The sequence below is a fragment of the Caretta caretta genome, chromosome 1 (assembly GCF_965140235.1).
Source record: "Caretta caretta isolate rCarCar2 chromosome 1, rCarCar1.hap1, whole genome shotgun sequence".
Classification (NCBI taxonomy): domain Eukaryota; kingdom Metazoa; phylum Chordata; order Testudines; family Cheloniidae; genus Caretta; species Caretta caretta.
The window spans coordinates 33,530,089-33,555,408 of NC_134206.1; the positions used below are offsets into that span (position 1 = coordinate 33,530,089).

Sequence of the window (25,320 nt, forward strand, 5' to 3'; positions counted from 1 at the left end):
CTAAGCAAAATTCCCAAAGAGCAAACATCTTCGCTAGTTGAAGTGTCATTAGGGTGGTACAAGTAGGAGAGCACCACAGAGGAATGATCTCATTGGAGATTTCTCTGAGAACGTTTTTCACATCCAAAGAGCTCAGACTCAAACAAGAGCCAGAGCGGCTGGTTCCTCACATCTGCTTTGTCCTTCATTTTAAGGAAAAACCTTTTCAATATAAACTTTTTTTTTAAGTATGATTTTAGAACACATTGCAATCCAAAGGATACAAAAGTGTTTTTCAAGTTACATGCTCTATGTAGAGGAATCACCTCATTACTGAAATTCATCCACTTCCAAATGGTGTGCAGGCTGAACAATTGAATAGGCTTTGCTGGGTTTGGACCCTGTTGTTCTCTTGTGTCTAGGTATTTTAAACCTGGTGCTTAAATGTTATGCCATTCCCTCTAGAACTTTTCTAGTAACAAAAACTGGTCATTGAGAGAACTAAGGTTTACGTATCAGATTGGTCGGTCTGGGAGGCAGGAACCCTGGATTTTGAATCCCAGCTCTGACTCCCTTTGTGGCCTTGGACAACCCAATTAAACTTTCCACCCAAGTTTCTCCATTTGTAAAATGCGGTAACGTTTATTTACTATCTCGCAGGGTATTGTGAAGATTAATGGTTGAAAGCACTTTGAAGATGGAAAGTGCTGTAAAAATATTCACTATTCAAATAGCCCAGTGTTTTCAAAGGATAACAGCAATATAAGTAGGAACACTGTAAAGACAAAAGGAAAACATCATGCACTGTAATTTAGTTAAGCCAGCTTTCAACATGGGGTAAAGGTGCTCCAAATATCCAGTCAGTAATGAATTAAGTATATTGATACACTAACTAAACACACAACCCATTATAAGCAGCTTCTTTAAATGAGTTACAGGAAGGAAAATGTGAGGAAAAAAATATATATATATATGTGAGGCATTGCTTATATTGCCATCATAAGGAAGGAATTCCAAAAGTGTAATTATTTACTTACAAGCAGCATACTTAACAGAGCATTTAACATGTTCTTTTTTTACTTTGTTTTAACTAGCTTTTAATTTAACAATTTACCCAGATTCAGTTGTAGATTATGGACTTTGTTAGTTTTGAAACTGGGTAACCTTGGGGAAGAAAATCCAACCAGACCATGATGTCTGTTTCTACAATCGCCACTTTAAAAGTTCCATTCACATTTTTCTTTCTGGGTTTTTGGTAGAAGATTGGCTACCATCTTGTCCCAGAAATTTAGGTTATCTTCAGTTTTGTAGCACTGATGAAGAAAGCACTGACACCCTAGTCTTTTGTTTTGAGAAAAACTTTTAAAGTCTTGTCCTCTTCCCTTTCCACTTTGGTGATGGGCCTTATATCAGGAGAGAATAATATCTTCATGCCCTCTTCCTTTTTCTTTGTCACTTGTGACATTCTGTCCTTGACCTGGAGTCTGACTCCTATTGTCCCTTCTGAACTCAAGGCCTGTTTGTAGGAATCTTTAGCATCTCTTTATATAGGTTGGGTCATCTTTAAAATTCGGTACTACTTCTTAAGGTGTGCCTAAATAAGATAGCATCAGGACTCCCTTTCTGCTTAAGCACCCAGTCCTCTGCTGTTCCTGCTTCGCTATTAATCCTCCAGCAAACGTCTACCCTGTGCTAGCATGCTTCTAGATGGGCCTTCTAGTTTTCCTACCTCAGCTCTCCTTGAGAAATCTGACTAACTTTGGATCAGGTGACCGTCAGTTCCCTCCATGTTCTTCGTCGCCGTTAAGCTTTTCTGTCATGTTCACATGCTCCATAAATCTTTGAGTTTTGTTTCATTGTAAAGTGATTTTCATCAACTCTTAAATCCCTTACCTTGTCTCATCTTGGGCTGTCTTGGGGACTTGATACTACAAGATGGTGTTTGTAAGTCAGCCTGCACAGCCAAATCGTGTAGCTTAAAGTAATTTTTATCCATCTTATTTTTTACTCTTAGGCATTGCGGAATATCAATCCCAGCACAGCAAATTCTCCAAAACGTCAGGTAGGCTCTTAACTGATGATTCAGTGTAATAAGAAACAATTAAAGTATTAAATTAGGCTAGCTGAGGAACTTGTTTTACGTGAAGCCATTCTGAATAACAGCTGGCTCTGCCATACACCTTTTTAAGCCACTGCTCTAGTTGTGATCCCTAACATCAATATTGAGTGCTTCATTACTTCATCATTATTTCAGTATTTTAAAGTGAACGTGGAATTTGTTACGCTTTTTGCATTGCAAAGAACTTTCTCTTGTTTTTCATTCTTGATGATATTGAAATTCCAATTCTCATCCCATCAGAATAGACGTGTAAGCAAACCTCCCATTAAATGTAATGTAGTAACTAGTGGTTTTTAAATACTCTTCAGACGTGAAGTATGTTCTGATCAGCACAGTGTTTATATCTAAAACAAACATTATCTTGAGATGAGTACCCTGTACATTAATTCATTGAATAAAAGATCACCCAGAATATTTACAAGAGTTTTTCTCTTTTTTTTTTTTTAAGGTGCGTATATATAACAAGATCATTGAGAATAAATTAAACTGCCAAAATAGTTGCTGGAATCAGATAATGGGCAACATGGAAATCAAAACTCAGTCATTTAAATTCTGTAATTAAACAAAAAGAACAAGGAGTCCTTGTGGCACCTTAGAGACTAATACATTTATTTGAGCATAAGCTTTCGTGGGCTAAAACCCACTTCATCGGATGCATGCAGTGGAAAATACAGTAGATATATAAATATACACACAGAACATGAAAAAATGGGTGTGTATATCTATATATCTTCCTCCTGTATTTTCCACTGCATGCATCTGATGAGGTGGGTTTTAGCCCACAAAAGCTTATGCTTAAATAAATTTGTTAGTCTCTTAGGTGCCACAAGTACTCCTCGTTCTTTTTGCTGATACAGACTAACACGGCTTGCACTCTGAAACCTGTAATTAAACAGGCACTTATAGTGCACCAAAACCAAAACAAACAAACATCAGTGCAAGAGGAAATTACCAGAATTTAAGGTGTAATAGTTTTCTGAATACATAACCAATTGAATGTGAATTCCTCTCAAACCATTGGGAATTGGAAAGCAATGTAGTGCTGAAAAGGTGGTTTTCCCTAGATGTGTTCTTAGGACTGAATTGTCTTCAGAACTTGCACTCATCATATGTTTATTGTTAATATACCCATTCGTTGGACAACACTCATTGGTAGTTTGTGTGTAGCATATACAAGCTTTGTGCTGTGCTTTTTACTGTAAGAAAATGTAGTGTAATGAAAGCCTATGTATTCTGCATCCAGACTCTGCTGAAAAATAGTGTCAGAATCCATCACCTTAAAAAGTAAATTTCTAGCCCTTATAGTTGCAAAGAGAACCTTCAAAGTAAGTAGGGGTTACGGTGGACGAGAAGCTGGATATGAGTCAACAGTGTGCCCTTGTTGCCAAGAAGGCCAGTGGCATTTTGGGCTGTATAAGATGGGGCATTGCCAGCAGATCGAGGGATGTGATCGTTCCCCTCTATTTGACATTGGTGAGGCCTCATCTGGAGTACTGTGTCCGGTTTTGGGCCCCACACTACAAGAAGGATGTGGAAAAATTGGAAAGAGTCCAGCGGAAGGCAACAAAAATGATTAGGGGACTGGAGCACATGACTTATGAGGAGAGGCTGAGGGAACTGGGATTGTTTAGTCTGCGGAAGAGAAGAATGAGGGGGGATTTGGTAGCTGCTTTCAACTACCTGAAAGAGGGTTCCGAAGAGGATGGCTCTAGACTGTTCTCAGTGGTAGCAGAAGACAGAACAAGGAGTAATGGTCTCAAGTTGCAGTGGGGGAGGTTTAGGTTGGATATTAGGAAAAACTTTTTTCACTAGGAGGGTGGTGAAGCACTGGAATGGATTACCTAGGGAGGTGGTGGAATCTCCTTCCTTAGAGGTTTTTAAGGCCCAGCTTGACAAAGCCCTGGCTGGGATGATTTAGTTGGTGTTGGTCCTGCTTTGAGCAGGGGATTGGACTAGATGACCTTCTGAGGTCCCTTCCAACCCTGATATTCTATGATTCTATGAACCTCATGAAAACACATGTTGTGCTATCTCCTTGAGCCTGCGAACAGACATCCCTTCAAAAAGAGCTTTCCCGTTTATCTATGCCATGGCAACTCTAAAACCTAACTGATCATTTAAAATGCCAACATTTTTTCACTGATAATTTTAGGAGCGAGACATCACTGTTGGATGCAGTTGTGAAGAATGGAACAACTGGTTGTTAAGGTTTGCTGGATGAGGGAGTAATTCAAATCCTTTCCAGTCATCACAAAATTAAGTTACCTAAACCCTTGCTCACAAATGGATGGTAAAGAGGAGCTGCTTCTCCTCCCTTCCCCCCCATCCCAGACTGCCTTCCACGCCTTCCCATGTACAGAAGCCCCACCTTATTCCAACCCAACTGTCAGAACTTCCACCTTCTCTTCCTTTCCCACAACAGCTGTTGCAGATATTTGACAACACGAAAATATGCAGCAAATTGAAAAATTTGGGACAGTATAAATACCAAAACAATGCAGAAAATATTATATGGAGTATTTTCATATTTAGCTCAAGTAAAAGTGTCAATTTTTTAAACTACTTTTGAATTTCTAGTTAACCATGATAAAATGCAACAGAAACCAGAGGGGCCAGAGTGCAGTTATGGTGTCTTGAGTTTAATTAGTTGGGTAGATTAGAGCAGCTAAAAATTATGGATGGTCTTGGAGTCCTTAGTGATTTCAGCATCTTTTATAAGTTAGCTGAGGACCTCTTTGCCATGTAACAAGCATAAGACTATTCTCAGCAGTTGTCCACCCTCAATCCTATTTTATGGTCTGGGATTGGTTAATGAGGCATGTGGCAAAATCAGGATTAAAGTCTGATTTATTAAATTCAGGTTTATATTGGGGCTCAACTTTGCTCACATCAGGTCATGGGACCTATTGTGTACTAGTCTTCCTTTTGGTTTAAAGGACTTAGGTTTCAGAGTTCTCTGAGGTAGACAGAACACAGCCAGTAGGTCACTCTGTTGATGGCCTGGAAGAGGTTATAAAGCGTTTTTTGTTCTTGACTGTTAATACAGTGGCATCTAAAAGTACCTTTTGTTTATGCTTTCCTCATATGTCACTTTAGTAAGATGATGATCTGCTGCAGATGGAGGAGGAAGATTAGAGAACTACTAGTGGAAATTGTGCTCTAAAAGTTTCTTGGAAGTTTTAGGTCCATGGCTCTAGCAATAATATAATTGAAGTCACAATCAGCATAACTAATCCAGGTTATGAACAGCCTGGTGAATCAGGGCTGTCTTTAGTCAGAAATAATATACTTCTTCAGTAGATGACTACTTCTTGTCAGGTCATTCCTCTGTTTTGTTTATTAATATCCATCATCTTTAGACTGGATTAGCTGCTTCTACATCTGGTAGATGCTTTTTGGGGGTCAATCACGATATCTTCTCTAGCTGAGTGTCAGCTTTTTTTCACAAAGCTTCAAGAGACATTGAGAGTGCTTCATGCTTGTGACCAAGTTGAATTCATTGCCTTTATTAGTGGGATCATTGATCTGTGTTTTGGTGGCATCTGTCACTGTCTCCCCTTGGGAGGTCAGAGCCATCATCTCTCAAGTGATCCCTTCTGCAAAAATATGTCTTGATGCTGACCACTCATCAACTATTTCCGTTTTGGGAATGGATACCGAGAACTCTGTGGTAAGGTGGCTTTGACTTTTACCTGAACATTTAGATAACCTTGACACCTTTCAGTCTTCTCTGAGATCTGAATATGGTACTGAGATTGCACTGGTTTTGTGGGTTAATTCTTTTAGCTGTCAGCTGCCTTGGATGGGATTAAACATGAAGTGTTTGAGTCTGGAAATACTACCAGTGGCTGGGTTTTTTTTCAGTCAGAGATCTGAGAAAGGTGGTATTGATCAGTTGCTAATCTTTGTGAAGGGTACTGCAAAGGGCTCTATGTTTGAGAAACTCAAGTCCCTCGACATAACTCCTATACATGTCCCAACAAAAAATCCAGAACAACTGAAAGCAGAAGTTGCAACTAACTTTTCAGGTGAAGATAGAGGAAATCACTCTCAGCTATTGCTCCTACTTGGAAATCCAGAAGCACACCAAGGATTTATATAGGGACTTATACCAACTCATCACCGTTATCAGAGTGCCTAACAAACATCTGAAGTTGCAAATATTAACAAAGAGTAAACCTATCCCCTCAGTTGAGCTACTGACCGTATCATTTCTGGGTGGTTCTCCCCACCACCAGCCCAGTTGATATCATCAATATCTTACCAGAAGTCAGCTTCAGCCAGCTGTTATCTAATCCCCAAATGTGGCCAGACTCTGGGCAAGTAGAGACTCGATACCGCCAAGGTCCTGTGAAAAAGGTAGAGCTGTATATCATCACTGATATGATTGCAGCCCTAAGCAGCATGCACTCCTCCACCAGTAGGCTCACATACCTGTTTAAGATAAGAACGTAAGAAGGGCCATATTTGGTCAAACCAAATGTCCATCTAGCCGAGTATCTTGTCTTCTGACAGTGGCCAATGCCAGGTGCCCCAGAGGGAATGAACAGAACAAGTAATCATCAAGTGATCCATCCCCATTGCCCATTCCCAGCTTCTGGCAAACAGAGGCTAGGGACACCATCACTGACCATCCTGGCTAATAGCCATTGATAGACCTATCCTCCACGAATTTAGTTCTTTTTTGAATTCTGTTATAGTCTTGGCCTTAACAACATCCTCTGGCAAAGAGTTCCACAGGTTGATTGTGCGAAGAAATGCTTCCTTTCGTTTGTTTTAAACTTGCTGCCTATTTAATTTCATTTGGTGACCTCTAGTTCTTATGGTGTTAAGAGAAGGAGTAGATAACACTTCCTTATTTACTTTCCCCACACCAACCATGATTTTTAGACCTCTATCATATCTCCTCTTAGCCGTCTCTTTTCCAACCTGAAAAGTCTTAATCTTCTTATTCTCTCCACATATGGAAGATCCTCATCCTTGTTTTAAAAAGCCCTGCACAATCCTAGCTCCTGCCTGTCTCTCTTCTCTGTCTCTCCCCATTCTCATCTGTGCCACCTTCCGTATGTTCCTGTATAACTGGAGCTCTCTCCCAGTCCACCATATCTCCACACTATGGTCCTTGCTCTAATTCAAATACCTCTCTCAAATTGTCTCCTCTTCTACCAGCCCTATTAACTCCTGTTCCTCACCCACTTTGGAATGAGAATTAACAAAAGGGGCAAGAAATTATTTTTTTAGAAGGAGATGTGAGAGACACATGGCAAACTTCACTATTTGCTCAATCACATGCTTTTGTTTTTCCATATTTCTTATCTGCTTGTTGCCTGCTTAAATTGTAAACTTGTCTGAGTAAAAGCATGATCTACTTACACTTTGCTACATAAATAATTAAGGATCTTTAAAGAGTGGTTGAGTTTCTTCTTTTAATTATTTTAAAGTTCATTTTAGCTGGCTCTGTCTCTCTGTCCTAATTTGTGTGCTTAATATGTGTATGCCTAGACCCAGTAGGTGTGTTTTGTAAATAAACATTTTAAATGCTAATAGAAACACTGAGGTAGATGGAAGTAGTATCTCACAGAACTTTTCATGTATTTTTAAAGATTAGCTAGGCAAATAAAACTACAGAAATATCATTTTCTAAACTTTGTCTTAACTGCCAAACATATTTAGCAACTAACAGATTTCTATTTTCTCCACATTGAGCTTTTTCAGAAAACAAAACATTAATAATGTATATCTTTAAAATAAAACCCCATTGATTCTTTATTTAAAAAAAAAAAACAAAAAAACCCCAGATCAATCAGGCAGGAACATAAATCAGCATTTTCTGGTTTTAGAATAAACCTGGGGGGATAAAAAACATTAAAAAATAACACTTTTGTATATGTTCTGGAGGCAGTTGTGCTCTGAAGTTGGCAAGCTTAGAACTGATTCTAAAGGAAATTTTTTTCATCAGAATGTTCCACGACTAGGACAAATGACGAGAGCTGGTAGTGTAGACATGTAGTTGGTGTCTGGTACATTATACTGACACACAGCTTTCCAGCCAGGTGGCAGGGAATGGACTAGACTCCAGACTTCAAGCAGGGATGCTGGTGTTGGCCATCCCAGAACTTTATGGGCTATATGTTTTCACTGCCATAAAAAGTGTGTGTTTTATAGCAAGATAGCTAAATCAAGTTAGTTATCTCATTTTAAAATCCTAGTGGGGCAAGGCACTGTAGTATTACCTCAGTGTTGCTAGTCAAGATCTGCCCCAAGTAAGGGAGAGACATAGTGTTGACTGCAACTAGCTTCATTGAGGTAAAAACTCAAGTGAGCTATCTCACTGTAAAAATTCATTTATTTATTTGTTTATTTGCAGTGATGACATTTTGGCTCCAATAAACATTTTTGATCAACTAAACTTAAAAAAGGAGGGGAAAAAATCAAACACTCTTTGCAACTGCTGTAGCTGTCTCATGTCTCCCTTTGTGTGATCTCCTTGTGTTTGGGAGAGAAGATGGTCCATGACCAAATGTCATATCTCAAGAAATCACCTATTATATGACCAATTCTATTGAGAAGCCCTAGATTAGACGGATCAAAAATTCATCCTAAAAAAATCATGGTGAATTTAAAAATCACATTTCTGTCTGAAGTTTGTTTTATAGGAAATACCTAAAATGACTGTCTACAAATTAGAGGCAAAACACTTGTTTTTTCCATTTTGTTTTGTGCATTTGACAGCACTTTGCGAATAAGCAATCACATTTTATCCCGTGTAGAATAAGTATTTTCCTGGTTGTATTTCTTCCTCTCTCCTCTTGTGGTGTGAAACTTTAAAAAAAAAAAAAAAAAAGTGTGATTTTAAATGTACACAATTGGTAGGGAAACTCTGCATTACGTATAATGTCAGAAACTGCTTCTTTTTTTAATTGACTAGATTTCAAGTTGGCAGAGATACATTGGTATATTTACTTTGGAGTTTTCCTTAAATACTGTTCATTCACTAAGTCACCAATCCAGCAAAGCAGCTAGCTGTGTGAGTAGCACCATTATTCTGAATTAGACTATTCACATGCTTAAATTTAGGCACATGCTTAAATAAAATAGTACTTTAATTTTAGAAAATTAGTCATTTTTATATAACCATAACAATAAATTAAACCCATAATTTTTAGAAAAACTTATTTAAAAGTTCTGTGTTAAGTTTTAAAAACATTTTAGTTTGTATGGAGCTGAATAATCAAGGTATTTGTACAGTTACTTTGGATCACTAGAAATAACTTTGGGAAAAGCTATCTCAGTAGAATCAAGCTGTCATTATTTATTGCTGGAGTTCCTTCCCAAAATCTTAGGAAATTATAAACTACTTTTTGTTAGCAAGTGGCATTGCACAGAATATATAAGTAATCAGAAATATTGGCTTATTGTCTGTATTCAAATTGTTGAATAAAGTGACTTTGGACCTTTTTGTCTAGAAAGACAGTGGTATTCTATGTACTTGGAGGTTAATTCTGATAGACTGTCTTGTCTTAGGCCCTGAGCCTGAATTGTACATCATCTGCACAAAGCCCCATCAACCTCTGGGGCTCAGTGTGGGTGCAGCAGTCTATCTGTATGGTGCATTATGCAACACCACCACCATAGACCCTGATTCAGAAGAGTACTTCAGTGCATGTTCGAGTACTGTCAGTGTGAGACTTCTTGTGAGTTCTTTGGCAGAATGTTTCTTCATAAAACAGTGTATGACTGTCTCTAATGTTCTGTTATTTCTGTGTAGCTGAAACTTTTGCCAAAGCATAGAGGTATATCCATCAGAACTACAGCTCAGTTACTTGGTTAAGATTTGATGAAGAGGTTGCTTGATCTCACGTATTGCTAGGAAATGTGAAAAATGTTATGGAGAACACTCTAATGCACTACTTTCAAAAGTGTCTAGAAAATCTAAATGAGATGGGATCTGAACAGTTGCTGTCCATGAAAGAGTGTCCTATGTGGTTGAATTCTGGGCGGCATGCTGTCTGGCAAAAGAATGTATAAGACACAAAATACGTTCATTAGGTTTACTGCAGAGGTAATGTTACTTTTCAGCTTCATAGGCACTGCTGTTATAAATTTTATGTGGCTTCTGAAACTGCATATCTAAGCTCCTTGTTGAGAAAAATAAATCTAAGTTACATTTGTTTATTTATTTGTTTAATGTGTGGTGAAAGTGTTATTAAGAGGTACGTGCTTTTCTGTTAGTTCAAATGTGGGAGGAGTTGGAGTATCGATGACTGGAATTTACACAGTACAAAATGATATTTGTTTATATATGTATGACAAAAAATAAATAAAATCAAGTACTGTCCCCATTGGCAACAGAACAAATTTTTAATGGATTTGCAAAAAAAGCAAAATAACATGACGTTTTTTCACCCAGTCATAGCAATAATTATTATTTTAAAAAGCTATTTGTGTCCAAGCCCCTCCCCCCCCCAAAAATGAAACAAGTACAGAGAAATCAGTCCACGGCTATTGAACCCACTGTCTCTCTTGCATTTTTTGTATGACTCCAGTGCCCGAAGAACACGTCTTTGTGCCTAGTACAGAGTTATACCGTACTGCACCGAATTACCATCAGTTCTTTAAGAGCTGGCACCTGTGGATGCACATGTGTTCTATGTGCACAGAACCAGAAATTCTTCAGTAGCCATGTCTGTTGGTCTGCACCTCTTCATGCTCCCAATCAAGGGCATACAGTGCAGCATGGACCAGCTCTCTCTCCAGTTTCTTTCTACCACTTGTGCTCTGGAACAGAACCTTCTGTGTCTGTCCTCTTTCCAGCATTCCTGGTTGATTTTCAGACCTGTAAATAATTGTAGTTTTTATATTTAGATAGATTAGTTAGTTTAGGAATCAGGGTGTCTCTTCCCTTCGTTCCCACACAATTTGGGGTACCAATCATGCCCAAAGCTCAAGGCTTCAAACCCTGTCTGGCCTGCCTACAGGTCTTCCCAGTGAGTGACCCGCACAAGAGCTGCCTGTACTGCCTCAGGGAAATGCACATCCCCTTGAGGTGTGGTATCTGTTGTGTTTTTTTTCGCCCACACACCAGGCAATCTCAGAAGTTCTGACTCTGGAGACACCTTCTGGAGCTATCCATGAAGCCCTATTTGGCCCCAGGGCCCTCACACTCCCCATTTAGCCAACCTGAGCCTCCAGCAGCACCCCTCCAGCTCCAGGATCCATTGATGGTTCTTCAAGTGATGATCTCCAATTATATTCCACTGAGGGGTTACGCATGCACGACATGCGTCTGGAGTTGGAGCATTTGAAAGTAGTATCTGTTGGTCCATGCATTCACCCTGGCTTGCCTCATACTTCCATCTGAGGCGATAAAGGACAGGGCGGGCTGACTGCATCTTCAGTTTCTTCTCATTGCCGCATGGTCCACGTCAGAACTCTGTCTTTGCCTCTGATGCACGTCTACAAACAATAGTTGTACACAGTTTTTAAACAGTTTTTACAGTAGTTAAAAGGTTTTATTTCTTTTCTAGTTTTTAAAAGTTTCTAATAGTTACTAGCTTCAGTTGTTTTAGATAAACTTGGGGTTTTCATCCCCCACCACCACCCCTGTGCAGGTACCTCACTATGCTCAGATTCCTCCATGCCCAAGGACTCTTCTAAACAAAGGCATGAGGAAGGAAAGGGTAAACACCTTCATAAAAAGAGGAAAAAATCACCCTACAAATGCTCAAAAAAGTGGCCTATCTACCTCTGACACCACATGGGATTCCATGCCCTGGATCGGGTGCATCCGGAGCTCACAAAGAAGAATGACCACTACCTGTGGTGCCAGGAGCAATTAATGCCTCCAAATTGCACTCTCAGAAGCGAAGTTCAACTCCAGCACTAAGCAGACATGAAGGGGACCGTTCTTCATCTACATGAGCAGTACCAATCCAGCAAGTCCCCACCACCTCCCAGATGGCATGGGCAGGTCTGGTTTAAACCCAACACACCTACTAGCTCTCCTCCAATGAGAATTTGATAGGCTTCTCAAGCATCTAGAAATTTATACGGATCCAGAATCTCCAATCTTCTCACATCTGGTTCTGCTGAGAAACATCCCAACTCCATCAATGTGATGTTCGTTGGTCCTGAGCTCCAGCCGTCAGGTGGGGGCACTAGCACCGTTGGTGCACCATTTATGAGCTCCTGTCCCTGGTGCATCAGAGTCGCGTCATGTGGTGCTGTCAGCCCCACCATTTGAGCCTGATGACTCCTGTCCGTCAGCCAAAAGGTATCAACAGCAAACTGGCAAAGAACCATCAGCCTGGCCAGAGCTTCCAGAGTTACCTGGATGTCTCTGCCTCATGGCAAGCCACACTATTGGTCAATGAACCAGTGGTACCCACCTCTATATTGCAATGATTTTGGCCACTGACTATATTGGGTCGCTAAGATCCGTATTTTCGGGAACCAGAGAGGAGCCACAGTCCTTGCAGGAACCTTTGACTGACGAGGAGCAATCTTTACTGCCAGATCCACCAGCAGCACTTCTTGCTCTCCACAGATGAAGTACTGACACCAGCATCTCCCTTGCCTCCAGATGATTACAAACAGTACCTGGACCTCCTAAGGAGGATTGCTGACCCCCTTCAGATCTTGCTGGAGGAAGTTCAGGAACCTACCCACCAACTCCTGGACATTGTCCAGCTCCCTCCAGCCTCCACCTCCAGCCCTTCCCATCAATGAGGTCCTATGGAGCCCACTAAGGGTATGTCTACACTACGGAATAAGGTCGAATTTATAGAAGTTGTTTTTTTAGAAATCGGTTTTATATATTCGAGTGTGTGTGTCCCCACAGAAAATGCTCTAAGTGCATTAAGTGCATTAACTTGGCGGAGTGCTTCCACAGTACCGAGGCTAGAGTCGACTTCCGGAGCGTTGCACTGTGGGTAGCTATCCCACAGTTCCCGCAGTCTCCGCTGCCCATTGGAATTCTGGGTTGAGATCCCAATGCCTGATGGGGCTAAAACATTGTCGCGGGTGGTTCTGGGTACATATTGTCAGGCCCCCCTTCCCTCCCTCCCTCCGTGAAAGCAAGGGCAGACAATCGTTTCGCGCCTTTTTTCCTGAGTTACCTGTGCAGACGCCATACCACGGCAAGCATGGAGCCCGCTCAGGTAACCGTCACTGTATGTCTCCTGGGTGCTGGCAGACGCAGTACGGCATTGCTCCACAGTAGCAGCAACCCATTGCCTTCTAGCAGCAGACGGTGCAATACGACTGGTAGCCATCATCGTCGTGTCCGAGGTGCTCCTGGCCACATCGGCTGGGAGCGCCTGGGCAGACATGGGCACAGGGACTAAATTTGGAGTGACTTGACCAGGTCATTCTCTTTATTCCTGCAGTCAGTCCTATTGAACCGTCTTATGGTGAGCAGGCAGGCGATACGGATTGCTAGCAGTCGTACTGTACCATCTTCTGCCGGGCAGGCAAGAGATGAGGATGGCTAGCAGTCCTTCTGTATGTCTGCTGCCAGCCAAAGATGTAAAAGATAGATGGAGTGGATCAAAACAAGAAATAGACCAGATTTGTTTTGTACTCATTTGCTTCCCCCCCTCCCCTGTCTAGGGGACTCATTCCTATAGGTCACACTGTAGTCACTCACAGAGAAGGTGCAGCGAGGTAAATCTAGCCATGTATCAATCAGAGGCCAGGCTAACCTCCTTGTTCCAATAAGAAAAATAACTTAGGTGCACCATTTCTTATTGGAACCCTCCGTGAAGTCCTGCCTGAAATACTCTTTGATGTAAAGCCACCCCCTTTGTTGATTTTAGCTCCCTGAAGCCAACCCTGTAAGCCGTGTCGTCAGTCGCCCCTCCCTGCGTCAGAGCAACGGCAAACAATCGTGCATCTGAGTTGAGAGTGCTGTCCAGAGCGGTCACAATGGAGCACTCTGGGATAGCTCCTGGAGGCCAATACCGTCGAATTGTGTCCACAGTACCCCAAATTCGAGCTGGCAAGGCCGATTTAAGTGCTAATCCACTTGTCGGGGTGGAGTAAGGAAATCAATTTTAAGAGCCCTTTAAGTCGAAATAAAGGGCTTTATCGTGTGGACGGGTGCAGGTTTACATCGATTTAACGCTGCTAAATTCGACCTAAAGTCCTAGTGTAGACCAGGGATAAGAAAATTTGGTATATGGCTCAGAGGACTGAGAAAAAGTACTTTGTTCACTCCAAGAGAGCAGAATATTTATTTTTCCAACCCTAATCCCAACTCATTAGTGGTCCAGGCAGTAACAGAACAGAGTAGACTGCTCCAGCCCAGGTTATCCTCTCTGGACAAAGACATGAGAGACTGAATCTTTCTGACAAGAAGAATTTCTCGTTCTCTATTATTCCCCACAGTGAATTATCAGGCAAAACAAAAAGTAGCCAGCATATTGTTCCTGAGCTACTCGAGGCTTCAGCTCCAGAGGGGATGCTTTCCTGGTGCAGTGATTGGACCCACTGGTGTGTTCCTTCCCTCCCATACTTTGCTACCTTGCATCCTCAGGATGATCAAACTGGACAAGGCAGCAGTGATCCTCATAGCTTCCTAGCAGTGGAGGCTATTCTGATTCACCACTGTCCAGTTGGCCTCCCACCCATGCATTCACCTTCAGCCATTCTGGAACCTACTGTCTCAGAACGAGGGCAAGACCAGTCCAGCTTTCCTCTTTCTGACAGTATGGTTTTTAGATGGATGAGGAACATAGGGAAAGACTGCTCATAGGATGTCCAATCCTTTCTCTACAAGGAAGTGCTATGCCACCAATTGGAAGTGATTCTCCCTGTGGTGTCAGCAGAACCAGTTACCTCCTGAGAAATCGGGAATCCCTCTAATTCTGGAATATCTTCTTTCATTGAAGACATCTGACCTGTTTATCAATTCCCTAACAATACATCTGGCAGCTATTCATGCCTTACATCCTCCGATGAAGAACTGCGCTGTTTTCACCCATCCCACTACCATGACCGTCAGAATGTAAACCTGTCCCCACTTATAAAGCTGAGCCTCATCCTTTCCACTCTTACGAGCCTGCTATTTGAATCTTGAGCCTCCTGCGTCTTACATTACATCTGTCTATGAATGTAGATAGCTTGGAGGACTAGAAGCCCCACTCACTTGATGTACACGGGGCTCTGGCCTTCTACTTACACAGGACAAAACCGTTCTTGAAGTCTCCAAGGTTATCATCACTATTGCTGAAAGAATGAAATGGAAAGCTTTCTTTTCCCAAAGACTCTGAATGGATTTCCACCTGTGTCGTCCTCTTTATGATCTTCTCGAAACCCCTCCTCAGGGCCCATTTTATTAGAGTGTAAGCAGCCTCAGTGGCTTCTCTGCGAGGAATCCCTCTGAGATATATATAGAGAGAGAGAGAAAGAGAGCAGCAATTTGAGACTCCATTCACACCTTCACCAGGTATTCTACACTAGTTCAAGCTTCAGCTGAAAATGCTTCCTTTGATTTAGTGATCCTCGAGTCTGTGGTGCATCATGCTTCCTCACACCCACCTTCTAACTGAAACACTGTTTTGGACTCATCCATAGTGAATACCCCTGTGAATCAGCACTGGAAGAAGAAAGGAAGGTTACTTACCTTCTAGGAACTGGAGTTCTTCAAGATTTGTGGTCCCTGTGGGTATTCACATTCCACCCTCATTCCCTTTTGCTCAGGTCCTCTTTGGATTCACAGAAGAGCAGGAACTGGAGCGGTGTTTGGTCTGCATTACTCCTTATACCCTCGGTTGGGAGCATGAGGTGGTGTCAGGTGCAGGTGTTGACTAATGGGCTCTATTGATGAATTTCCAGTTCCAAGAGCACATGCACACCTGCAGAGAGGTAACACACATCTTGAAGTTACCGTCCTTTACTAGTGCTGCTTTCAGCCGTAGTAAAATGTATTCACTAAGTGTTCTGTAATATAATCTTTCCTCTACTTTCACTGCAGTCTACCCAACATTCAGATGTTATTCCAATTAAGCCCCCAAAATAATGCAACAGATGTTGTAAGGGACACTGGTATTAGAGGAGCTTTTGTCTTTTTAAAAGACTAGAAGACCTGCAAAACCAATTCAAGCCAGCAGGCTGCATATTAATCAATAGTCCAAAATTAGTGCAGATCTATGGAAATTACAATTCTTCCACAATTCTTAGGTTTAAGGTCATTTTGAGGAGTCCATTCATATTTGGCAATTGAATTTTGTAACCTAGTTGGCTTGTGCATACAAAGTGTTAAGCAAGCATGTTGAAAATAAACTTTTTTGGATAACTATCTGTGTGTAGTATCACCAATACACTAAGACAATTTACTGGCTGAGCAAGGGCAAAGTTATTACTGAATTCTCATAAAGGTTTGAGAAAACAGCTTTTCTATTTAAAATTAACAGCAAGCAACTGTGAGACTAAAAAAAGACAGTGGGAAATTAATGGGTGACCCATTGCAGATTACTAGATGTTATGCATTAATGAGTAAGGCTCCGATCCTGAAAACAGAGGTACTAGCATGACCCCCTGATTCTGCCTTCCAACAGAATCTAATGCAGGATTGGATCCTGGAATTTTTCACTAATATTATAAAACTTTGTTTATATTCTGAAACAAAGGGGTTGGTTTCCCCAATGCAGTTTAGTCTTAACTAATTTCTGGTGTTCTTATTATAGCTGGAGTATAGGCCTTGGTGTATATAAATGATTCATGGACCCCATCTAGTCAGGTTGTCGGTGAGGATTGAACCCAAATTGTGTATCTGAAAACGTGAGCCGTTATTGCTTGAGATAAAAGACATGTCTGTTTGTTTGCTGAGAGGCAAGAGCAGACTCTTAAACCTCGATATGTGGTGTAACTACTAGAGTGGGACTTGGGTGTTATTCTCAAAACCGAAGAGGAGATGTTTGCCTCGTCTTATACCCAATAGCACAGTGGTTAAGGTAATCATCTGGCATGTGAGAGACCGAAGTTTGAATCCAGGTCTCTCCCCCAGGTGAGCATCCTAACCACCAGGGTGTTGGTTATTCTAGGGTGGTGGTGCCTCTATCTCTCTTCTTGAAGCTGTTCCACTCTGTATAAATAATTATTCAATTGGGCCAGTGAGAGTGACTCTAGACCGTTGATTATGGCATTCACCAGGGTGGGGGAATAGGCCTGGGTTCAAGTCCCTGTTCCAATGAATATTTAATTAGTTATACAAAGTGGAATAGCTTCAATGTGAGAGAGGCACCCTCCTCCCCCCAAATAGCCAGTAGCCTAGTGGTAAGGGTACTCACCTGAGGAGGTGATTTGCTCCAGAGTAGGGATTCAAATACGGGTCTCCCACATTCCAATAGAGTGTCCTAATTGCTGAACTATTGGGTATAAGGGAGCAATGTAACCATCACTTCCTCCTAAATTTGGGGAATCTAATCCTGTTTATCCAAATTTCCTTTGCTTTCATTAAAACAAAAATGCCCCAAATCAAAACAGTTTTTTCTGAAATTTTTGATTTGCTGAAAATTCTGAAAAATTTTGCTGAGGTCTGACCCAGAATTCTTTGGAACTGTCTACAAACCAAGAAATCAATTATTAAAACATCTCTACTCATGTAAAAAGTGTGATGAAAGTAAAAGTAAAAGGCCCTTTTAAAAGAGTCAGTTTTTTCTAAGCTCCATTTTGAACAAGTTATACACTTCGTGAATATCCAGTGAAGCTGTTAAAAACTTGTGTAACTGTAAAATAAACAAACTTGAAAAAGACCAGCTGGATAAGTTACAGAATGCTGACCTCATTTTTTTTTTTTAAAGTAACTTTATCTAAGGAGTTGACAGATCATTTTGGTCTTGTAAATAATATCCAAAATTAGAATTTTATACTAACATTGCGAGTGTTAAGCCTTTATTTTCCCAAAGGTAGTTAGAAAAGTTTGACATACTTACAAAAATAGGAAGAGATCAAGCCATAGTAATCTCAGCCAGAATTTTGTCAGACTTGTATTTTTGCATCTAGAAGGTCAGATAGTTCAAAATAAAGAGCCGTTTTTTAAACATGAATATAAATAATATATAAATAAATGATGATATATTTTTTCATCAGCCTGTAAGTAATTAACATCTTGTTCTAACACTGGTAAATCTTAGCAGATATCAGAAAATGTAGAGTGAAGATCTAATATTCCTCTTTCCTCAATGGGAAGTGCTGGTGTGTAGACACAGGAACTCTTTGACACAAGAACTTCAGTGCAGTCAGTTTATATCCACACTTCATTAAATATGGTACAGTGCTCACACTTTTGGAAATGAGGTGTAGTCGAATCAAGGGGGAAATCCTTACTGACTGGGTACAAGCTTCAGTTACTCTGTAGATGGTACTCTATACCTCTGGATAGGCAAAACTGAGGTCCTCATATCCATCTTTTCCTGTATTAATGCATCTTTTTCTGATAAAATGCTTTTTTGGTTTCTTCAGTCAGATGTGAGAGTTCCTGTAGCTGAATGCGTCTCAGATATTGCTGTTGCAGTTAAAGCCACTCTTTTTTTGACCAAATGGCAAAGGAGGCTTAGTTCCCACTACCTTTAGACTTCTCAAGAAAAAACAAGAAAGGCAAAGTTAACTTTTTAAAAACCAATAAAACTCTGTGATTGTTTGGTTTTTTCTTTACTCCCTTCAGTTTTATATTGATTCTTCAGCCAATGTAGAGATGAAATCTGGATCTTCTGTCCTGTCACTTTAGCACTATTTGCTTTTGAGAAGGACATCTGAAACTAGTTTTTTTGTTTGTTTGGATTTTTTTAATATTAAATCAGTTGATGGTGCTGATTTTGTGTCTGTGACCAGGGCTTTTCAGTAAAACATTATTTTAGTTCATTGTTGTATATGGAGCACTTTTTAACGCAGCACCACAGAAACTGCTGATACTTAGCTCTCAGACGTGGAGATCTACCAGCATCCATTCCAGTTCAGAGTCAACATACGTGTCTCCACCGCAAGTTTGCTTGTAACAATGTCAAATGAGGGGTGAGAGAAAATTGTAGACTACTACATTCCATCAAATGTACTTGGTAGATACATGAAAAGGGACAATTGCCGAAATCCCATGCGAGACCACAGTTAAACAAAGCATACATGGGTAGATGGCTGCACTCTGTGTAATTAGGAAAGTGCAAAACCCCATACCTGGCAAAGAGGCAATTAAATAAAACAGAGGAGTATCTAGCCACACCCTGCACAGCTGGAATCCTTATGTAAATGCAGTTATTTAATACGAACATGGTGAAAATTATTTTTAAAAGGTAGCCAAGGCAATCATATTACAATAGACCAGGGATTCTCAAACTTCATTGTACCGCAACCCCCTTCTGACAATAAAAATTACTAGACAGCCCCAATGGAGAGGGGGCGCGGGGAGGGGACTGAAGCCTGAGCCCACCCAAGCCCTGTTTCTACAGGCAGGGGGCCAAAGTCTGAGCTCCACCACCCTGGGCGGGGAGGGACAAAGCCCAAGGGCTTCATCCTGGGCAGGGGGCTGTTACTAATAGAGGTGGTTGCACCCCAGGTGGCGGGGCACAGGCTTTGGCCCTGGGCAGTGGGCTTCGGCTTTGGCCCCGGGCCCCAGCCAGTCGAACGCTAGCCCTGGCAACCCTATTAAAATGGGGTCATGACCCACACTTTGAGAACCACCAGACTGATTCCCCTTCTTCCTCTCCACCCCAGCCCCCTCATGCAAAGTCTGGCCCAAGAGACCCAGAAAGGAACAAGTCTAAATGTTCTAAAAATTCATTAATCTTATTAACCTACCTCTTCTTAACTTCACAACTAATCTCACCCTTTCCCTTAGAGAATCAAAGGCTTTCTCATTTGTCCCTCATTATAGTTTCAGTCATCCAATAAAGAAACAGTTCAATGTGACTTAAACTGACCAATCACACAGCAGTAAATAGTGAATAACACAAGCACTCAACGAACAGTTTACATGCAAATTTAGGCCAAAATTTACTCATTTGAAGTAATTATTTCAACAATTATGAGAAATCAGTCTGTTCATGAACAATTCCCAAACAAGAAAAAGAGTGAAATTCTTTGATCACATTGTTTGCAGCAACCTCTGTTGGTGATTGGATGTTAGTTTGCATGTGGGTGGTGTCAAATAACAATCTGTTTACTTAAATTAATGTTTACAGTTAAGTCGTAATAATTGGAGAAATAGCCTGAGCTTGAATTCTCTTTATTGAGCAGAATGGGGATTCTTCCTTTCACTTTAGTGACATTTAGTAACTATGGAGATGTGTATTCACCTATACGCTGAAATGCTGATGATGTGCCTGAAACATCGCACTGAACTTACTAATGTACTCATTTCTTGTTTTTTCAGGAGTTAGCTCTCCGTAGCCAACTTCCAACTATGGAACAAGACGGTGGCTCTCAAAATCCAGTGTCATCTCCTGGAATGTCTCAGGAACTGAGAACAATGACTACAAATAGTTCTGATCCCTTTCTTAACAGGTTTGTAGGAGAAGCTACTGAAAAGAAATTAAGATTCTGTTTAGTACATGTAATCATTTATTTTGAACATCTGTCTGTGCCAAAAACCACAGCTGTAATTGAATCTTTCCTTAAATGGCAAGTGAACTAAAAGTTAAGGTTTAAAAGCTTCCTCCTGTGGGAGGAAGTAAACTGTTCAGACTTGTAGGAAAGATTCTTATTCAAAGTCATAACATGTTTCCCTATGCATAGTCTGTTGACTAACAGTTACCTTAAAATTACTGACTCAGAAGAGCTTGTGAATAGCTTGCTATGAAATCAAATGGACTGTGAGGTACATTTACGATTTCACTTGGAGGTTAATTTTAAGGTGTTTTCACACAGAGTATTTAGCCTGGCAGTATTTTCACTGCAGTAGGATTAGTGCTAGAAACAGTGGTGGGATTTATTTTTAAATGCCGCATTGTTTAAAGTTCATTTGTTGGTTCAAGGAGTTGACATTTTGTATTGTGCTTATGCAAAGTGTCAATGAAGAAAGGAGAAATCTGTGACCAGCAGATTTAAGGAAAATAAGGAGGAGTTTTTTAAATATATTATTGGCAAAAAGCATCCTGATAATGGTACAGATCCATTAGTAGATTGAAATGGTAGAATTATCAATAATACTGCACCAAAGGCAGAAGTGTTCAATAAATATTTCTGTTCTGTATTTGAGGAAAAAACAGATGATGTAGTACTATCATATGATAACACTCTTTTCATTCTAGTAGTAGCTCACGAGGATGTTAAACAGCAGCTACTGAAGTGAGACATTTTTAAATCAGTAGGTCCAGATAACGTGGATCCACAAATTTAGTTCCAGAAGACTGGAAGAAAGCTAATGTGCTAATATTAAAAAAAGGGTAAATGGGATAACCTAGTAGTTATAAGCCTGTCAGTCTGACATCAAACCTGGGCAAAATAATGGAGCAACTGATATGGGACTAGATTAATAGAGAATTAAAGGAGGGTAATTTTATTAATGTCAATCAACATGGGTTTATGGAAAATGGATCCTGTCAGACTAACTTGATAGTGATATTACAAGTTTGTTGATAGGGTAGTAGTGTTCATGTAATATACTTAGACTTTTGTAAGGCATTTAACTTTAAAAAAAAACACAAAAAAAACCCAAAAAACCTAGCACAATACAAAATCAAGGTGACATACATTAAATGGATTAAAAGCTGGTCTCAAAATGTAAGAGAATCATTATCAAGTGGATTTGTTTCCAGTGGGGGGTCTTCCAAGGATCAGGCTTGGCACTATGTTGTTTATTATTTTTATCAATGACCTGAAAGAAAACACAAAATCATCACTGATAAAGTTTGCAAATAATACAAAAATTGGGGGAGTGGTAAATAATAAAGAGGTCAGGTCACTAATACAGAACGTTTTGTATGTTTGATAAACTGGGCACAAGCAAACAATATGTACTTTAATATGGCTAAATATATGTCTAGGAACAAAGAACATAGGCCATACTTACAGTATAGGGGACTGTCTCCTAGAAAAGAGTGACTGAAAAAGATTTGGGGGTCATGATGGATAATCAGCTGAACATGAGCTCCCAGTGTAACACAGTTGCGAAAAGGACTAATGCGACCCTTGAATGCATAAACAGGAAAGTCATGAGTAGGAGTACAGTGGTTATTTTACCTCTGTATTTGGCACTGGTGCAACCATTGCAGGAAGAGTGTGCCCAGTTCTGGGGTTAACAATTCAAGAAAGATGTTGAAAAATTTAGAGAGGGTTCAGAGAAGAGCCACAAGATTGATTAAAATATTAGAAAACCTGTCTTTTAATGATTGAGCTCCTGGAGTCTGTCTATTTAGTTTAACAAAGAGAAGATTAAAGGATGACTTGATTAGAAACTGTAGGTACCTACATGAGGAACAAATATTTGATAGGTTTCAGAGTAGCAGCCGTGTTAGTCTGTATTCGCAAAAAGAAAAGGAGTACTGGTGGCACCTTAGAGACTCAAATAAATTGGTAAGTCTCTAAGGTGCCACTAGTACTCCTTTTCTTTTTGCAAATATTTGATAATGGCTCTTCAGTCTAGGAGAGAAAGGTATAACACAGTGTAATGGCTGGAAGTTGAAGTTAGACAAACTCAGACTGGAAATAAGGCATACATTTTTGACAGTGAGGGTAATTAACCATTGGAACAATTTACCAAGGGTCATGGTGGATTCTGCATAACTGACAATTTTTAAATCAAGCTTGGATGTTTTTCTAATAGATATGCTCTCCGAATTATTTTGGGGAAGTTCTATGGCCTGTGTTATTCAGGAAGTCAGACTAGATGATCATAGTGGTCCCTTCTGGCCTTGGAATATATGAATCATTGCTATTTGCGTAACTTCTGCACAGTCTCTCAGATGTTAAGGGCAGTTTTCACTTGGCTTGTCACAAATTTAATGTTTTAGGTCGATTATGTGAATGCTTACTAGTTGCTGCTAGTGTTTGGGAGAAAATACTGCAGCTTGAGACTAGTCCTACAAGATATTTGCGTAAATCAAAATGAGAAAGAAATTGATTGACTGACCAGCAAATGACCCATTTTGTGAGGGGATTCCAAAGCTTATTCTCAGAAGCATCTAGACTTCTGTCACTTGAGATTTAGAAACAAAAAAGACCGAAAGAAAAAGGTTAGATTGGTGCAGTAACTACATTTTGTAATTTTTTATCATAGCATCGTTTCTATCAACTTTCTAAACTAACAAACCTACTGAACAAAATTTATGAGAAAATGATTTCTTAATGTAATAATTTTATGTACACATGAGCTTATCAATGTTTTTTTAAATCCCCTTTAAAATTAAATATTGGTCTCCTTTGTAAAAGTAGGTATTCCAAACATACTCTGTGTTTCCATGCAGCAAAATAACATGCTCATCCCTATTTTTTAACCGGACATTATTTCATATCTAACTTCTTATTGTTCTTCAAGAGCTTGCTCATATCCATTCCGTTGCTAGGTGTGTGACCACCACATATACAGTTGTTGGAGATCTTTCCCTTAGTGCTATCCGTAGGACCGGCTCTGGCCAGGATAAGGGGTGCCACCACCTCTGCACCCTCTCAGTTCCTTCTTACTGCCTGTGATGGTTGCTTGGAACGATCCCTCTTGCTCTTGCAAGGCTTCTTTCCCAGTGGTTTGGACTTTGTAGCATATTGTTTTTGTAGATACTTCTTATTTAGTGTCAGTGTATATAGTGTGAATCATGGTCCCTGTCGTCAAGGGACTTTGGTCCCAGGGGCTGAGCATGCCATGGTCCCTGAGCTTCAAGCCATGTGCCTCCTGCAGCAAGCCCATGCCAGTGCGTGACCCGAACTCTAGCTGTCTAAAGTGCCTCAGGGAAACTTGCGTTAAGGAGAAGCCAGATCTGCAAGGGCTTCAGACCATGCACTCAAAAAGATAGACGTTCACCTGAAGGTTGTACTCATGGAGGCAGCCCTCAGACCAGCCTCAGAGCTGAGCCGCTGCGAATTGGCACCAAGCCCTTTTGGCTTCCATGCGAAGCGCTGCCCTAACACTGCTCTTCCTGGCACCATTCTCCATTCCCGGTGCCGAGGAAGAAGCATAAGAAACAGCTTGCCAAGAGAAGGCGCTTTACGGTGTGAAGAGGAAAAAGTAGAGAGTGACTAGCAGTAGGCCACTTGTCCTCCCCAGAGGCACTGCTGGCTCCAGCGACTTCAACTAGAGCACCAAGTCCAGTCCTGGACCCACCCCAACTCCCAGGCACAATCATGGGACCTTGCGGCTGCAAGCCTCTTTGGCTCTGGAGGCTTTTCAGGAGGAAAAGGATCGGATGTCCCTCCCTATCCCGCCCACCAATGAAAGACCCCTGCCATTCAGGGCTACTGGGGACAGAAAGGGTCATGGGGCAGTGAGCTCCATCATGGCATCGACCATCATAGCACCCCACAGAGGAAAACCCTCCATGGTCCCATTGTAAGTGTCTCCGGCCAGTCACCAGGTGCTCCCCAGCACCATCTGTAGGCGGAAGCAGGCACAGAAACCTCATAGTCTCAGAGGGAAGAATCCTCTTCGGAGTCCAAAGGGGAATCCTTCACCCGGTTGAAGAAGTACCAGTACCTGTACCTGAACTATGTACCAGACTTCAGTACTGGCTCCCCCAGCTGTCGGTTGACCACTGGCAAATGCAGTCACAGTCTTGAAAGCTGTGGGGGTTTCACCAAGTGCTGCGGCTCTCTTTCCACCATTCATACTCAGTGGAGTCCAAGAGGCGAGCCACTGTTTCATCCCACCCAACACCGGACCCTGACTCCAGTACCAACCCCGATACTGAGGTCTCAGAAGTGGGCCCAGTGGAAGTGGTACAGGTGGAGGAAAAAGAAGCAGTCCCTCCTCCAATGCTAGCCTCTTCCTCAGTATCCACAGATGAGGTGATCACAGACCCGAGTACTCTGTTCCTTCCAGATGGTGGATAGCAAGCTGGCTAGGTTGTCGGGCTCAGCTGGTAGTGATCAATGGCTCCATGTCTAGTTGGCAGTCGGTATCAAGTGGTGTGCCCCAAGGGTCGGTCCTCAGGCCGGTTTTGTTCAATATCTTCATTAATGATCTGGAGGATGGTGTGGATTGCACCCTCAGCAAGTTTGCAGATGACACTAAACTGGGAGGAGAGGTAGATATGCTGGAGGGTAGGGATAGGATACGATACAGAGGGCCCTAGACAAAT

General features: G+C 41.1%; 1 protein-coding gene across 14 annotated transcripts in view; it reads left to right on the plus strand.

The window, feature by feature from the left end:
- YAP1 (Yes1 associated transcriptional regulator) overlaps positions 1-25,320 on the plus strand; it is a 184,394-nt gene that overhangs the window by 142,714 nt on the left and 16,360 nt on the right. For 7 of the 14 annotated variants that reach the window (XM_048843668.2, XM_048843677.2, XM_048843705.2 and 4 more), the window contains 2 exons: positions 1,994-2,041; positions 20,466-20,596. In XM_048843668.2, coding sequence (XP_048699625.2) covers positions 1,994-2,041; positions 20,466-20,596 — 179 coding nt within the window. The remainder of the gene's footprint in view (positions 1-1,993; positions 2,042-20,465; positions 20,597-25,320) is intronic. The other 7 variants (XM_048843687.2, XM_048843696.2, XM_048843716.2 and 4 more) reach the window with 1 other exon arrangement.